Source organism: Giraffa tippelskirchi, chromosome 3 (genome assembly GCF_054371585.1).
Source record: "Giraffa tippelskirchi isolate mGirTip1 chromosome 3, T2T-mGirTip1v1.2.pri, whole genome shotgun sequence".
Classification (NCBI taxonomy): domain Eukaryota; kingdom Metazoa; phylum Chordata; class Mammalia; order Artiodactyla; family Giraffidae; genus Giraffa; species Giraffa tippelskirchi.
The window spans coordinates 144,737,458-144,755,294 of NC_137277.1; the positions used below are offsets into that span (position 1 = coordinate 144,737,458).

Here is a 17,837-nt window from a genome sequence, read left to right on the forward strand (position 1 = left end):
TGCTAAATTTTCTGATATTAATAACATAGCACTTATTTATAAAATACTTTTACTTACATGGTCTCATTTGATCTTTACAAAAATCATGTGAGAAAACTTTCCAAGGTATAGTATCATTAGTTCCATTTGCAAATGAAAAAGCTGAGAAATATAGTGATTAAATGAATTGCCAAATCAGTTAATAAATCAGTATCACAGTTAATAAATACTAGAGGAAGGTCTCAAATCTAGTCTTCCTGATTTAAATATTCATGTAGTCTTCACAAAAACAGTGAAAAAAGTTAAAAGTTAGTATTTACCTGAGGAACATTCCACTGCCATTGACCTGGTAGACACTGTGCAGGGGCCTAAAACGAAAAAAAAAAAACACAAAAAAACCCCACCAGATTGTAAACAAGAGTTAAAACTGAATATCTACCTGCAAAAGTATGAAGTTGAACCCCTATACTTCAAACTATATACAAAAATTAACCCAACATGGATAAAAGAAATGTAAGAGATAAAACTACAAAACTCTTAGAAGAAAACATAGATGTAAATCTTTGTGACTTTGAACCAGGCACTTAAAAAAATATGACATCAAAAGCACAGGAAACGAAATAATAAGAGAAAAAAAAAGATAAAACTGGATTTCACTAACATGAAAAACTTTTGTGGTGCAAAAGACACCATCAAGGAGGTGAAAATAAACCACAAGACTGGAAAAAATATTTACAAATTATATATCTGATAAGGAACTTGTATCTAAGCAAAGAGCCAGTATATCTCAATAATAAAAGGCAAGTAACCCAATATATGGGCTTCCCTTGTGGCTCAGCTGGTGAAGAATCTGCCTGCAATGCAGGAGACCTGGGTTAGATCCCTCGGCTGGGAAGATTCCCTGGAGAAGGGAAAGGCTACCCACTCCAGTATTCTGGCCTGGAGAATTCCAAGGGGGTCGCAAAGAGTCCGATATGACTGAGTGACTTTCACTTAAGTATCACTTAACCCAATATAAAAATTGGTTAAAGATATGAACAGACATTATTGCAAAGAAAATACACAAAAACCATCAATAAGCATCTAAAAGATACTCAACATCATTTGCCTTGTAATCCTCTTCATAGATCACAGTCTTGTTGTAGTGAAGGGGCTTGAGTAACTCAATGAAACTATGAGCCATGCCGGGCAGGGCCACCCAAGATGGATGGGTCACAGTGAAGAGTTCTGACAAAATGGGATCCACTGGAGGAGGGAAAGACAAACCACTCTAGTATTCTTGCTGTGAGAACCCCATGAGCAGTATGAGAAGGCAAAAAGATATACTACCGGAAAATGAGTCCCCCATGTCTTGTAGGTGTCCAATATGCTATTGGGGAAGAGCAGGGAGATAGCTCCAGAGGAATGAAGAGGCTGGGCCAAAGCAGAAATGACGCCCAGTTGTGGATGTGTCTGGTGTTGAAAAGAAAGTCCGATGCTGTAAGAACACTATCACATAGAAACCTCTGGAATGTTAGATCCATGAATCAAGGTAAACTGGACATGGTCAAGCAGGAGATGGCAAAAGTGAACATCGACATTTTAAGAATCAGTGAATTAAAATGTATGGGAATGGGCGAATTTGATTCAGATGACCATTGTATCTACTGCTGTGGGCAAAAATCCCTTAGAAGAAATGGAATAGCCCTCACAGCCAACAAGAGTCTGAAATGCACTACTTGGGTACAATCTCAAAAACAACAGAATAATCTCAGTCTGTTTCCAAGGTAAACCATCGAACATCACAGTGCCTGAACCATTGATGCTGAGGAAGCTGAAGTTGACTGCTCTGATGAAGACCTCCAAGACTTTCTAGAACTAACAGCAAAAAAAAAAAAAAAAAAAAAAATGTCTTTTCATGATAGGGGATTGGAATGCAAAAGTAAGAAGTCAAGAGATACCACAAGTAATAGGCAAGTTAGGCCTTGGAGTACAAAATGAAGCAGGGCAAAGACTAACAGTTTTATCAAGAGAACACACTGGGCATAGCAAATACCCTTTTCCAACAACACAAGAGATGACTTTACTTATGGACATTGCCAGATGATCAATACTGAAATCAGACTGATTGTGCTCTTTGCAGCCAAAGATGGAGAAGCTCTATACAGTCCGCAAGAAAACAAGACCAGGAACAGACTATGGCTCAGATCATCAGCTCCTTACTGCAAAATTCAGGCTTAAATTGAAAAAACTAGGGAAAACTACAAGGCCATTCAGGTATGACCTAAATCAAATCTTTTATGATTATACAGTAGAGGTGATGAATAGATTTAAGGGATTAGATATGGCAGATAGAGTGCCTGAAGAACTATGGTCTGAGGTTTCTAACACTGTATAGGAGGTGGTGACCAAAACCATCCCAAAGAAAAAGAAATGCAAGAAGGCAAAGTGGTGGTCTGATGAGGCTTTTCAAATAGCTGAGGAAAGAAGAGAAGCGAAAAGCAAGGAAGAAAGGGAAAGGTAAACCAAACTGAATGCAGAGTTCCAGAGAATAACAAGGAGAGATAAGAAGGACCTCTTCCATGAACAATGCAAAGAAGTAGAGGGAAACAACAGAATGGGAAAGACTAGAGATTTCTTCAAGAAAACTGGAGATATCAAGGGAACATTTCATGCAAAGATAGGGACAACAAAGGACAGAAACATTAAGGACCTAACAGAAGCAGAAGAGATTAAGAGGTGGCAAGAATACATAGAACTATACAAAAAAAGGTCTTCATGACCAGGATAACCACGATGGTGTGGTCAGTCACCTAGAGCTAGACATCCTAGTGTGTGAAGTCAAGTGGGCCTTATGAAGCATTACTACAAACAAAGCTAGCAGAGGTGATGGAATTCTAGCTGAGCCATTTAAAATCCTAAGATGATACTGTTAAAGTACTGCGCTCAATGTGTCAGCAAATTTTGAAAACTCAGCTGCAGCCACAGGGTTGGAAAATGTCAGTTTTTATTCTACTCCCAAAGAAGCACAATGCTAAAGAATGTTCAAAACACCATACACCTGTGCTCATTTCACATGCTAGTGTGAAAAATCCTTCAAGCTAGGCTTCAGCACTATGTGAACTGAGAATTTCCATATCTACAAACTGGGTTTAAAAACACGGCAGAGGAACCAGAAATCAAATTGTCAACATTTGCTGGATCATGGAGAAAGGAAGTGAATTTCAGAGAAACATCTTCTTATGCTTCATTGACTATGCTAAAGCCTTTGACTGTGTGGATCACAACAAACTGTGGAAAATTCTTAAAGAGATGGGAATACCAGACCACCTTACCTGTCTCCTGAGAAACTTGTATGTGGGTCAAGAAGCAACAGTTAGAATTGGACATGGAACAATGGACTGGTTCAAAATTGGGAAAGGAGTGCAATAAGTCTGTATATTGTCACACTAATCATTTAAACTTATATGCAAAGTACACCATGCGAAATGCCAGGCTGGATGAATTAGAGGCTGAAATTAAGACTGCTGGGAGAAATATCAATGTCATATATACAGATGATACCACTCTAATGGCAGAAAGCGAAGAGGAACTAAAAAGAGCCTCATGATAGAGGATGAGAGGAGAGGGAAAAAGCTGGCTTAAAACTCAACAATCAAAGAATTAAGATCATGGCATCTGGTCCTATTACTTCATGGCTAACAGAAGGGGGAAAAGTGGAAGCACTAACAGATTTTACTTTCTTGGGCTTCAAATCACTGTGAGTGGTGACTGTAGCCATGAAATTAAGACGCCTGCCCCTTGGAAGAAAAGCTATGACAAACCTAGACAGCATAGGAAAAAGTAAAGACATCACTTTGCCGATAAAAGTTCCGTATAGTCAAAGCTATGGTTTTTCCAGTAGTTGTGTATGGATGTGAGAACTGGGACATAAAGAAGGCTGAGCGCCGAAGAATTGATGCTTTCGGATTGTCTTGAGAGTCCCCTGGACTGCAAGGAGATAAAACCAGCCAATCCTAAAGGAAATCGAGAATATTCATTGGAAGGACTGATGCTGAAGCTGAAGCTGCAACAGTTTGGCCACCTGATGCAGAGAGCTGACTCACTAGAAAAGACCCTGACGCTGGGAAAGATTGAAGGCAAAAGGAGAAGAGAGTGGCAGAGAATGAGGATGAGATAGATAGCATCACTGACTCAATGGATACATGTTTTTGAGCAAACTCCGGGAGATGGTGAAAGACAGGGAAGCATGGCATGCTGCAGTTCAAGGGGAAGCAGAGAGTTGGACATTCCTTAGTGACTGAACAGCAACAACAATGGAAATCAAAACTACACTGTGATATCACTTCACACACACTAGTATGGCTATAGTAAAAAATGTAGATAATAAGTGTGTGCAAAGATGTGGAGAAACCCTCATAAACTGCTGGTGGGACTGTAAATGGTGCAGCCTTTTGGAAAGTATGACACATCCTTAAAAGGTTATAGAGATACCACTTGATTTAGCAATTCCACTCCTAGTTACAAGACTTAAGAGAAACGAAAACATAAATCCACAAAAAATCTGTACAAATGTTCATAATAGCATTATCTGTAAGAGAGTAAAGGTGGAAACAACCCAAAAGTCCATCAACAAATGAACAGATAAACAAAATGTGCTATTATAGCCATATAATGTCCATAATAGGCAAATCTATACACAGAAAGTACTGATATATTACTGGTTGCCTAGGACAGGGAGGAGGGGGTAAGAGGAATGCCTACTAATGGGTAAAGCTTTTTTTTTTTCTTCCCCCTGGTGGTATGGTAGCAAAACTGTAAATTTAGTAAAAACTACTGTGTTGTACAGGCTTCCCAGGTGGCGCTAGTGGTAAAGAACCCGCCTGCCTATGCAGGAGACACAAGAGATGTGGGTTTGATCTCAGAGTCAGGAAGATCCCCTGGAGAAGGGCATGGCAGCTCACTACTCCAGTATTCTTGCCTGGAGAATCCCATGGACAGAGGAACCTGGTGGGCTAGCTATAGTCCATAGGGTTGCAAAGAGTCAGACACGGCTGAAGCAACTTAGCACGCATTCCGTTGTATACTTTGAAAAGGTGAATTGTACATGGTATATGAATATCTAAATAAAGCTTTTTTAAAAAAAGAGTCAAGTTATTTAAGGTACTTATTGTAAGATGACAATAGAAAAGACAGTCTTTTTATTTCTTAAATTAGTTGTATTATTCTTTAATAATAAATGTTTTAGCTTATTTTCCACCTTTAATAAAATCTTTTTTAATTATTAAAGTAAAAAAGACAGAAAATAAGAAGATTCCATGAATCTATCACCAAAATGGTTAATTTCGGGCAGACCACATCAACTGCTAATGGATGACATCAATATGATAACCAAGTGAGGTCTGTGTTCTTTACACCATGTTTAAAAAGGCAGGATAATCTCTTAAGAAAATACTTTAATAAAAATCTGAAATAACATGATTAATGTGTAGATTTGTTAGATAAATAAAATCACTATCTACTTCTGAAGTGAGAAATACAAAAGAGATAAATACTGACTGAACCAGTCATTATCTGATTTGACTAACAAAAACTGATAAAGCTATCAACCTCAGAATTTATAAAAAGAGCAAGGGAAGAGATTATCAAAGTGGCAGTTTTAAGGGGAGGATGATGATGAATAAATATATAACTGGAAAGAAATATGCAAAGTAAAATTATTTCTTATATTGCAAAATATTATGTTACAAATTGGTACAAAAATCTTTCCCAAGTATATCTAGGTAATATACTTCCAGTTTTGTAATTTGTGTCAAGTGGAAAATCAGAGCCAAAGTATAAAGTTAAACTGTATTAGAAACTTTACAGAATACATCTATGTCATGTATGTACATATGCAATCAATTAATGGAGGAGGAGCTGGACTCCACAAAGTGCAAGCAGAAAGCAACTTCAATCTTTCTCACCCCTGGCACTTTAAAAGCACTTTGTTAAAACTAGTGTTTACCAGTGGTGAGAGGGAAGAGGGAAGGAAAAAGAAGATGGGGGTTAAAAGGTACAAGCTATTATGTATAAAATAAATAAGCTATAAGGATGTAATGGCAACCCATTCCAGTATTCTTGTCTGGAAAATCCCATGGACAGAGGAGCCTGGAGGGCCGCAGTCCATGGGGTCAGACATGACTGAGCGACTAACACAACACAGGGATATACAGGGTCTACGTGCAGGCTAAGTTGCTTTAGTTGTATCCAACTCTATGACCCTATGGACTGCAGCCTGCCTAGTTCTCCAGGCAAGAATACTGGAGTGGGTTGCCATTTCCTCCTCCAGGCGATCTTCTCGACGCAAGGATCAAACCCTCATCTCTTAGCTCTCCTGCACTGGCAGTCAGGTTCCTTACCACCAGTGCCACCTGAGAAGCCCACACAGGGAATATAGACATTTAAAAAATAATTGTATTTATTTTTGGCTGTGCTGGGTCTTTGTTGCTATGCTCGGACTTTCTGTGGTTGAGGTGAGTGGGGGCTACTCTCTAGTTGGGGTGCGTGGGCTTCTCACTGAGGTGGCTCCTCTTGTTTCTGAGCAAAGGCTCTGAGTGTGTGGGCTTCAGTAGTTGTGGCATGTGAGCTCAGCAGTTGTGGCTTCCTGGCTCTAGAGCACAGACTCAATGGTTATAGTGCATAGGCTTAGTTGCTCCATGGCATGTGGGAACTTCCCACATGAGGGACTGAACCGGTGTCTCTTGCACTGGCAGGTGAACTCTCCACCACTGTGCCCCAGGGAAGTCCTGGCCAATATTTTATAATAACTATAAATGGAGTTAAATCTATAAAAATTTTGAATCACTATGTTGTACACCTGAAGCTAATATTGTACATCAACTGTACTTCAATAAAAAACAAATTTTTCAAAGGGTAAATAGACAAATAAAAAACACTGTGTTGAGCTGGTTTTCCTAGCCTCCAGATAAAAATCAGGAAAAATTACTTTTTGGCATGTTAACAGATTCCAAATGCTGACTCTTGTCAGGTACTTTTTTCTTTGGTGATGTCCTTGCTGAGAACTTCTGACTACAGTTTTAGACCTAGATTCTAGGGGTCTACTTCACATAGATTTTTTCTCTCTTGGGGTCACTTTATACTTTTTTGGAAAGATTCTCTTCTATGAGGTTCTTATTTTGCTCTTGGGAGACAAACTTTGATTGCTGTGAGACGTTCAGGATGTTTCCCCTGTAGCCTTCTTTTCTGGCTCTGCTTCCATAGTCCACATCACCTAGAGGAAGGCATGGCAACCCATTCCAGTATTCTTGCCCAGAGAATCCCCATGGATAGAGGAGCCTGGCAGGCTATAGTCCATAGGGTCACAAAGAGTTGGACATGACTGAAGTGACTTAGTAAGCATGCATGCACAGGTCTAAAAGATTCTATCTCACAAATTCCAGGGGACAAATATTAAACTCTCTTGTTAAAAAAGCCTCATTACCAGTCTTCTTTATTAACCTCACCCTCAAGATGTGGTTAATAGTAAGCACATCCTCATGTGCTCAAGATGGGCAATAAGCTAAGGGTCCTAAAACTGGTTTCATGATTTTTGGTTTGTCTTGTTAAACAGCCTAGTATCTAATGTTGTCTTTGGGGCCTCTCAAAATTTTGAATTAGGAATAGTCACGCTACATATATACTTTAAATAAAGGCCATCAAGTTACTTTCATTTTTACTAAGTGAATAAAATACTTTAGATAATTTTATACTTAGCATACTAACAGAATTTAAGAACAACTCCCCCAAACCTAGTCTAATACTAAAAATAATTTCAGTAACCATAATATTTCATATGGGTCTAATAAAGTTCAAAAAGAAAAAAACCCAGAAACAAAGTCTTCCACTATTTCAAAGGTATAAAAGAATGTGATTTTATTTGTGAATGCTATAGACCAGAAGTAGGCAACCATTTTCTGTAAAGGGCTAATGGGTAAATAGTTTAAGCTTGCAGGCCATGCATCTCTGTTGCAACCACTCAACCCTTCTACTGCAGCACAAAAGCAGCCACAAACAATTATGTAAACAAATATGGCTGTTTTCCAATTACATTTTATTTACAAAACACCAAAATGGTCTGGCATTAGAGTTTACTTACCCTCAACCTCTCATAAGAATTAATGAAAAGAAGAATGCTGATTAACTACAAGAGGCTGTCATAATATAAATCACAAATATTACTTATTTTATTACGATATATATTAAATATAATAACTAGAAACTGACATAATAACAGTAACATTAAAAAAAAATCAGCCTGTGGTCCAGTATTTTCATAATACCTTGGAAATTATTTCTATGTTAGCCAGGGGAGCAAAACTGACCCTATTACATTTGATAAAAATAAGTCTTTCATTGGAAGGAATGATGCTGAAGCTGAAGTTCCAATACTTTGGCCACCTGATGCAAGGAGCCAACTAACTGGAAAAGACCCTGATGCTGGGTAAGATTAAAGGCAAAAGAAGGAGACGGCAGCAGAGGACAAGATGGTTAGATAGCATCACCGACTCAATGGACATGAATTTGAGCAAACTCCAGGAGATAGTGAAGGACAGGGAAGCCTGGCATGCTGCAGTCCACGGGGTGGCAAAGAGTCGGACATGACAACAGCATAACAAGTAAATGATCTATCTTTTTATATGACATTTAGATTCCTCATTAAAAAAAAAGAAAACACCACTGCTATCAAGGCTTAATTAACTACCTCTTTTAAATTTCGAGTATTTATTTGCATGAGAAAGACTAAAATGAAAGTTATTCAAAAAAGGACTGAAACTATCAAAGATTTGCATTGTAATTCAATGTTTACCTGGTAGTGATACGCAGGTTGCTGATAAACGGGCTGAGCTACCATCACAGGGGAACTAGATACAGAACGTGACTGTTAAGAGGAAAGAAAAGCAGCAAAAGTTATTTTAGGCAAAATTCTTTAAAATTGTTTACGACAAAGTTTATCTTACACTGTTACCTAAATCCAGTCAACTTACAGTTTATGACTGGAAATATAATTTTTCCACCTCTTACTGATATTATTGCAACTCCACTTCAAGTTTATTAAAATTATCACAGTATTTCTACTTCCATCTGGTTTCATTTCCACAGTAATGTTAAAACCACCACCAGAAAAGTTGCTTTTAGTTCAAAGATTATGAATAAATATAGTTTCTAAGAGAATATTTCCCTGATGCTGGGAAATATTCCTCCCCTGATGCTGGGAAAGATTGAAGGCAGGCGGAGAAGGGGACGACAGAGAATGAGGCCGTTAGTTGGCATCACCGACTTGATGGACATGAGTTTGAGCAAGCTCCAGCAGCTGGTGATAGACAGGGAAGCCTGGCATGCTGCAGTCCATGGGGCTGCAAAGAGTTGGACACGACTAAGCGACTGAACTGAAGAGAATATTGGATGAAAACTAGCAGCTGGACTTAAGGTGACATAGACTATTTCCATTGCAGAGACAAGCAGTAGATGTTTACACAGTATTTAGAACTGAATGAATAATCATACCCGATTTGCCACTAATTTCCCACTACTTACAAATAATCAACATTCTATTCATTTGTTATATATTTAATTAAAGCAAATGCATTATTTACTGAAGAATGTTAAACTCTATTTTATTAATTTGATATTTAAATAAGTTAGTCATCTAATAAATTTACAAGTGATTTGTTAGATAAAAGTACATATAACATTTGATTATTCAAAGTAATAGAATAAACCTCAAAATAGATTATTTAAAGCCAGATCATTATAAAACAGGCAAGCTGTATTACAAAATAGGTAAAATAGGCTTTAACGATAGAAATTAAAATTCAATTTGTAACATGGGATCTAATTTGCACTGTTTTGTTTTAGTGTTCACCCGTCCACCCAAATTGAAGAAAAGTATCATGGTTTTGCATAATTTTCAGACAATTGTGTACTAATAAAACTGTACTACAGATTAACATTATAAAATAATAATGTAACTTATTATATTGACAGATTAAAGGAGAAAAAATGATATTCTCAGCAATGTAGTTTCTGTAAACTACATTGTTAAAATTCAATACCCTTTAAGGATAAAAACTTAGTAAACAGTAAAAAAATAACTTCCTTAATTGATTTAGGTCAGTAATTCTCAACCAGGTGGGACACTGCACCCCTAGGAAACATTTGGTAGTATTTTGGTTTTCATAAATGTAGGGAGGCTAGGAATCCACTAAAAATCCTGCAATGTACAGGACCGTTTCTGCAAAAAAGAAACAATCATCTGACCCCAAATGTCAACAGTGCTAAGATGGAAAAACCTTGGTTAAAGTTTAGAGTATCTTAACATATCTATATCTATGTAGGTTTTGGAAGATACTCATATAAACCTTAATGATTAATTACTGAACTTTCTTCCTTTTTTAAGAATAAGATTATGGTGTTAAAACATAAATACTGTAGCAGAGACATTGCCAGTGCAATAATTTGATGAGGAAAAATGAGAAAGAAATAGAAGTATATTGAATTCTAAATGATTGCCTATATGAGAGTTTGGCATGGCTAATGATAAAATATCAACACTTAAAAATCAAAAGCATTATTACACACCAGTCACAATCTATTAGGCAGTGTGATTAAAAAAAAATACACCATAATAAAAGCAACAGAAACTAGAGTACCTAAGAATAAATCAAGCAAAAGATATGCCAAACTTTTTTTTTTACAGAGAAAGAAAAATTTTATTGATGGATGGAAACCCTAAATATTGTTTATGAATGGGAGAATTTAGTATCAAGCCTAAACGTCCCACGTAAATCTATATATTTAACACAATTCTAATAAAAACAAAGTCTCTTCACAGAGCTGAACAAGGTGAATTATGAAATGTATAAAAGCAAAGACTTAAGGACAGATGAGGGACTCCTGAAGAAGAGTTAGATTGTTGCCCGGTCAGATTTTAAGACTTCTTATAAAGCAACAGGAATTGAAACAAAATTGGGCAGGGCAAGCAAATATACCAAGGGAACATAATAGAGAGCACAGAAAGACTCCCACACACAGAAGCTTGGCGTGTTACAGAGGATTAATTTCAAAAAAGTAAAAGAGGATGGATTAATCAATATATAAACTCCAAATTAAAGATCTAGATATGAAAAGCAGCAACACAGTATTAAAAAAAGACACTAAAAGCCAAAACCATAAAACATTAATACATCTATTAACATTAAAACAAAAAAACTGTATATATCATAAAGCTAATGGACAAGGCACAAACTAAAATTATTTACAACCCACAGAATTCATATGATGAACTCAAGGAGAAGACAATCCTAACAGAAAAAAATGGGTAAAAGATATAAAGAGGAATCCAATAGAAGAAACTGAAATGGTAAATAAATACATAAAAATATATTTAAAATTACCACTAACTAGTCAAATGAAAGGTAAAACAAGATACCATTTCATAATAATACTTGCAAAAATATTGGCAAAAATTATTTTTGCCAATAATATTGCAAGAATCTAGTATATCTAGTAAATCAACAAACTGGCAGATTATGGAGAAATTGAAGCTTTCATAAACTGTTACAAAACCTTTATACTGGTACATTTGAGAAAGATATTTAGGAACATTTAGTCATACATGTGAAGTCTATAAATGTAAAGTTCTACTTATATACATATGTCACGGCCTACAGCAAGGAAGGAAAAACCTTCCAGTTGTACATGAGCATGAATAGGTTTAATAGTATTAATTTTCAGATATTTCATATGGCCTTCTTCCTGATTTAATCTGTCTGCAAATATATCTGTACACAATGAATTCTTTTCAAAACTCCCCTTTCACAATTACTTTTCCCCTTGACTATGAAAGGCACACTCTCTGGAGAAGGAAATGGGAACCCACTCCAGTATTCTTGCTTGGAAAAGTCCATGGACAGAGGAGCCTGGTGGGCTGCAGTCCATGGGGTTACACGACTGAGCATGTGTGCATGAGGGTGGAGGGAGATGGGTTGGTAGCAAAAAAGAAAGGCACACTCGCACTCATTCTGGATCTTATTATAATGCTTATTTTTGGAATATAAACAGTAACAGAGCATCAAACATAGATAATGCAAGAAGACAATACTTTTGAGAAATAGAAAAGAGCAAAGCAAAAGAGCTTGTATAAGAAATATTAAGCAGGATTTGAAATAGTACCTTATTTCAAATACAGGGAACAAAATAAATTACATGATGGTCACAGAGATATATATTAATTCATTCATTTGAACTTAAAAATAAAGTCAGAATTTTCTAATAGAAATTAAAGTTTTATTTGATTGACTAATTTGGTTAATTAGTTTTGTTAACTGAATTATACAGTAGGCATTTTCCATTTTTTTTTACTGCAAGATAATTTACATGACATTTCAAATGTATAACATGATTATACATATATATAAAGAATAAAATGATAATCACGAGTCTAGTCAACATCCATCACTACACATAAGACATTTTCCAATCTTAAATGAAATCTATAGCTACAAAGTTTCATACAAATAATTCTAAAGCAAATCTTTTGTACAATATATTAGGTCGGTAGAAAAGTAACTGTGGTTTCAGATCGTGAATTTTAAATTATTATAGCCAGGCTCAAAACATAGCTTTATTAATCACAAGAGGAACGACCACAATCAACACATTTTTGCTAACAAGAAATAAGTTCGTTTATTCTTGTAGCATAAAAAGCTGTGCTTCAGGAATTGACGAACCCTTGGAAAGCGTTTTCTGCCTCCTGCTGGTTGTGGAAGTGTTTTTCCTACAATAAGTTGTCGAGACGCTTGAAGAAGTGGTAGTCCGTTGGGGAGAGGTAAGGTGAATATGGTGGATGAGACAAAACTTTGTAGCCCAATTCGATCAACTTTCAAAGCATTAGTTGTGCAACATGCGGTCAGGTGATGTCATGGAGAGCTGGGTCCATTATGTTGACTATAGGCAATGCAGTTTTTGGTGCATCTCATCGATTTGTTGAGCATACTTGTCAGATGTAATGGTTTCACCAGGATTCAAAAGCTGTACTGGATCAGATGAGCAGCAGACCACCAAACAGTGACCATGACCTTTTTTCATTAGAAGTTTGGCTTTGGGAAGTGCTCTGGAGCTGCTTCTTCTCAGTCCAGCCACTGAGCTGGTCGTCAGTGGTTGTCATATAAAATCCAATTTTCATTGCAGGTCACCATCTGCTAAAGAAATGGTTCACTGTTGTGTAGAATAAGAGAAGATGACACTTAAAAACAATTTTTTTTTGATTTAGGTCAGCTCACGAGGCACCCACTTTTTTTCACCTTTCTAGTTTGTGTCAAATGCCAAGTGGCCATACAATGGTCGACACTGAGTTCTTTGGCAACTTCTTGTGTAGTTTAAGATGATCGGCTTCGATTATGGCTCTCAGTTGGTCACTGTCAACTTCCAATGGCCGGCCACTACACTCCTCATCTTCAAGGCTCTCAACTCCTCCGCAAAACTTCTTGAAATAGCACTGCACTCTATGTTTATTAGTAGTTCCTGGGACAAATGTGTTGTTGATGTTCCAAGTCGTCTCTACTGCTTTAAGACTCATTTTGAACTTAAATAAGAAAACTGCTCAAATTTGCTTTTTCTCTAACATCATTTCCCTAGTCTAAAATAAACAGCAAGTAGTTAAGTCATTAGCAAAAGAACACAAAGAAATGTGCATTAAAAATGATGTGTAACATAACCACATTTAAAAGTGTATTCCAATATCAAACGGCAAAGTTCAACAATGCAAGACCGCAATTACTTCTGCACCAACCTAATATAATATGTCTAAACTATTTTAAAATTTGGTAAATTCCAGATTTCAGCTTAAAATGAGTGAGAGTATTCCAAATTTTTCAAAAAACCTTTAGAGGATATATAAGCAAAAAACTTTGAAGACCACTGTCCTAAACAAATTCTCACACAATATATACAAAATCTAGATGGTTAATACAGTCCTTTTTAAAAAATTTTATACTCTATTATTTATTTACTGTTACGTAACTTTTCTAAATAGGGCAATGTATTATAATAAATAATAACTGCATTTATTGTATGTTCAATATATTACTGTATGCGTATGCTTGCACGCTCACTCTTTTTGTGATTCCATGGACTGCAGCCCAGCAGGCTGCTAAGTTCATGGAATTTTCTAGTCAAGAGTACTGGAGTAGGTTGACATTTACTACTCCAGGGGATCTTCCCAACCTAGGGATCGAACTCACATCTTCCGCACTGGCAGGTGGATTCTTTACTACTGTGCCACCTGGGAAGCCCTCCATATATTATAATGAGGAGCAATATATTTATTATATTTATAGAACTTTATTCATTTATATATATTCCAATCTCAGATCTGCTAAATGTAGATCTCCAGGTACTGTCTATTTCTGTTCAGGAAAAAAAAAACAACTCCACATGTGATTCTCTGAATTTGTGGAATATGACCACAAAACATATCCCAAGAAAGCTCCAAATGGATTAAAGAATTAAATATAAAGTAAAATGAAATCATGGAATAACTAGTAGAAAGTAAATCTGAGTAGTTTTCAGATCTCTAGGGGGGCAACATTGTAAGTGATGAAGTAAAATAAAAAAAACAATTCATTTAGTCATAAAACTTTTAAACTTACAAATGTGAGAAAGATGAAAATACCATGGAAAACTTATATATAAAATAATAAAGTTTTGATTCCATATTAAGTCTTGCAAATTGATTAGAATAAAGATAGGACCTTAATGGCTAAATTTAAAAAAATCATGAGCAATTTATAAGTAGTATATGCAATTTAAAAACTGCATTGAAAATACTTCATCTTATTAAACTTTTTGTTGTTGATGTATAGTTGATTTACAATGTTGTGTTAATTTCAGGTGCACAGCAAACTGATTCAGTTACACACACATGAGCACGCACACACACACGCATTTTTTTCAGATTCATTTCCTTTACAGGTTAGTACAGTATATTGAGTAAAGTTCTCTCAGTGTACTCTTGATTGTAGAAAAAACTTAAAATGTCCATCAATACAGAATATACACTCATACAATGCAGCACTATAAAAAATTTAAATAGATGAACTAGATGTACTAGGATCAACATGGTTTAATCTCAAAAACGTAATACTGAATAGAAAAACCAGATTATTTATATAGCATTTAAAAGTTGCCTAAAGCAATACTATATATCTATTTCTTAAGGATACCCACAGTTGTAGTATAAACATATAAAATGTATAGGAAAGATAATCTGGTTAACCTCTGATGAGGAAAAGAGGGCAAGATAATCAAGGTTCAGTTCAGTTCAGTTCAGTCGCTCAGTCGTGTCCGACTCTTTGCGACCCCATGAATTGCAGCACGCCAGGCCTCCCTGTCCATCACCAGCCCCGGAGTTTACCCAGACCCATGTCCATTGAGTCAGTGATGCCATCCAACCATCTCATTCTTTGTAGTCTCCTTCTCCTCTTGCCCCCAATCCTTCCCAGCATCAGGGTCTTTTCCAGTGAGTCAACTCTTCGCATGAGGTGGCCAAAGTATTGGAGTTTCAGCTTCAACATCAGTCCTTCCAATGAACACCCAGGACTGATCTCCTTTAGGATGGACTGGTTGGATCTTCTTGCAGTCCAAGGGACTCTCAAGAGTCTTCTCCAACACCACAGTTCAAAAGCATCAATTCTTCAGCACTCAGCCTTCTTCACCGTCCAACTCTCACATCCATACATGACCACTGGAAAAACCATAGCCTTGACTAGACGGACCTTTGTTGGCAAAGTAATGTTTCTACTTTTAAATATGCTATCTAGGTTGGTCATAACCTTCCTTCCAAGGAATAAGCATCCTTTTAATTTCATGGCTGCAATCACCATCAGCAGTGATTCTGGAGCCCCAAAAAATAAAGTCTGACACTGTTTCCACTGTTTCCCCATCTATTTCCCATGAAGTGATGGGACCACATGCCATGATCTTAGTTTTCTGAACGTTGAGCTTTAAGCCAACTTTTTCACTCTCCTCTTTCACTTTCATCAAGAGGCTCTTTAGTTCTTCTTCACTTTCTGCCATAAGGGTGGTGTCATCTGCATATCTGAGGTTATTGATATTTCTCCCGGCAATCTTGATTCCAGCTTGTGTTTCTTCCAGCCCAGCGTTTCTCATGATGTACTCTGCATAGAGGTTAAATAAGCAGGGTGACAATATACAGCCTTGACGTGCTCCTTTTCCTATTTGGAACCAGTCTGTTGTTCCATGTCCAGTTCTAACTGTTGCTTCCTGACCTGCATACAGGTTTGTCAAGAGACAGGTCAGATGGTCTGGTATTCCCATCTCTTTCAGAATTTTCCACAGTTTATTGTGATCCACACAGTCAAAGGCTTTGGCATAGTCAATAAAGCAGAAATAGATGTTTTTCTGGAACTCTCTTGCTTTTTCGATGATCCCATATTTTATTCTCCCCACTACCTGCCTCCTGAGAAACCTGTATGCAGGTCAAGAAGCAACAGCTAGAACCAGACATAGAACACCAGACTAGTTCAAAATTGGGAAAGGACTACTTCAAGGCTGTATATTGTCACCCTGTTTATTTAACTTATATGCAGAGTACATCATGTGAAATGCTGGGCTGGATGAATCACAAGCTGGAATCAAGACTGCTGGGAGAGACACCAAAAACCTCAGATATGCAGATGACCAGCTGCTGAAGAATCAGACTGCAATGCAGGAGACCCAGTTTGATTTTTGGGTCAGGAAGATCCCCTGGAGAAGCGATACGCTACCCACTCCAGTATTCGTGGGCCTCACTGGTGGCTCAGTCAGTAAAGAATCCACCTGCAATGCGGCAGATCTGGGTTTGATCCCTGGGTTGGGAAGATTCCCTGGAGGAGGGCTTGGCAAACCAATACAGTATTGTTGCTTGGACAATACCCATGGACAGAGGAGCCTGGCAGGCTACAGTCCATAGGGTCACAAAGAGTTAGACACGGCTGAAAGACTAAACACAGCACAGCACATGCAGATGACACCACCCTAATGATCCCCAAGAAAAAGAAATACAAAAAGGCAAAACTGTTGTCTGAGGAGAACTTACAAATAGTTGAGAAAAGAAGAGAAAAGCGAAGGAGAAAAGGAAAGATATATCCATCTTAATGGAGAGCTCCAAAGAACAGCAAGGAAAGATAAGAAATCATTCCTAAGTGAACAATGCAAAGAAATAGAAGGAAATAACAGAACAGAAAGACTAGAGATCTCTTCAAGAAAATTAGAGATATCAAGGGAACATTTTATGCAAAAATAAAGGACAGAAATGGTATGGACCTAACAGAAGCAGAGAAGACTAAGAAAAGTGGCAAGAAAACATAGAAGAACTATATAAAAAAGATCTTATGACCCAGATAACCACAATGGTGTGATCACTCACCTAGAGCCAGACATCCTGGAGAGCGAAATCAAGTGGGCCTTGGGAAGTATCACTACAAACAAAGCTAGTGGAGGTGATCGAATTCCAGCTGAGGTACTTCAAATCCTAAAAGATGATGGTGTTAAAGTGCTGCACTGAATATGCCAGCAAATTTGGAAAACTCAGCAGTGGCCAAAGGACTGGAAAAGGTCAGTTTTCATTCCAATCCCAAAGAAGGGCAATGTCAAAGAATGTTCAAACTACTGCACAACTGCACTCATTCCACAAGCTAGCAAGGTAATGGTCAAAATCCTTCAAGCTAGGCTTCAACAGGATGTGAACTGAGAACTTCCAGATGTACAAACTGGATTTAGAAAATGCAGAGGAACCAGAGACCAAACTGCCAACATCTACTGAAATATAGAAAAAGCAA

At 37.1% G+C, this 17,837-nt stretch overlaps 1 protein-coding gene across 7 annotated transcripts in view; it reads right to left on the reverse strand.

Annotated features, from left to right (window-relative positions):
- The window catches only part of BOLL (boule RNA binding protein), a 61,545-nt gene that overhangs the window by 24,046 nt on the left and 19,662 nt on the right, over window positions 1–17,837 (reverse strand). For 3 of the 7 annotated variants that reach the window (XM_081581576.1, XM_081581573.1, XM_081581574.1), the window contains exons 7-8: window positions 8,807–8,878; window positions 300–347 (exon numbers count right to left, since the gene is read on the reverse strand). The exons of 1 other annotated variant lie outside the window; for it this stretch is intronic. In XM_081581576.1, coding sequence (XP_081437702.1) covers window positions 300–347; window positions 8,807–8,878 — 120 coding nt within the window. The remainder of the gene's footprint in view (window positions 1–299; window positions 348–8,806; window positions 8,879–17,837) is intronic. 3 more of the 7 variants (XM_081581575.1, XM_081581577.1, XM_081581578.1) reach the window with 2 other exon arrangements.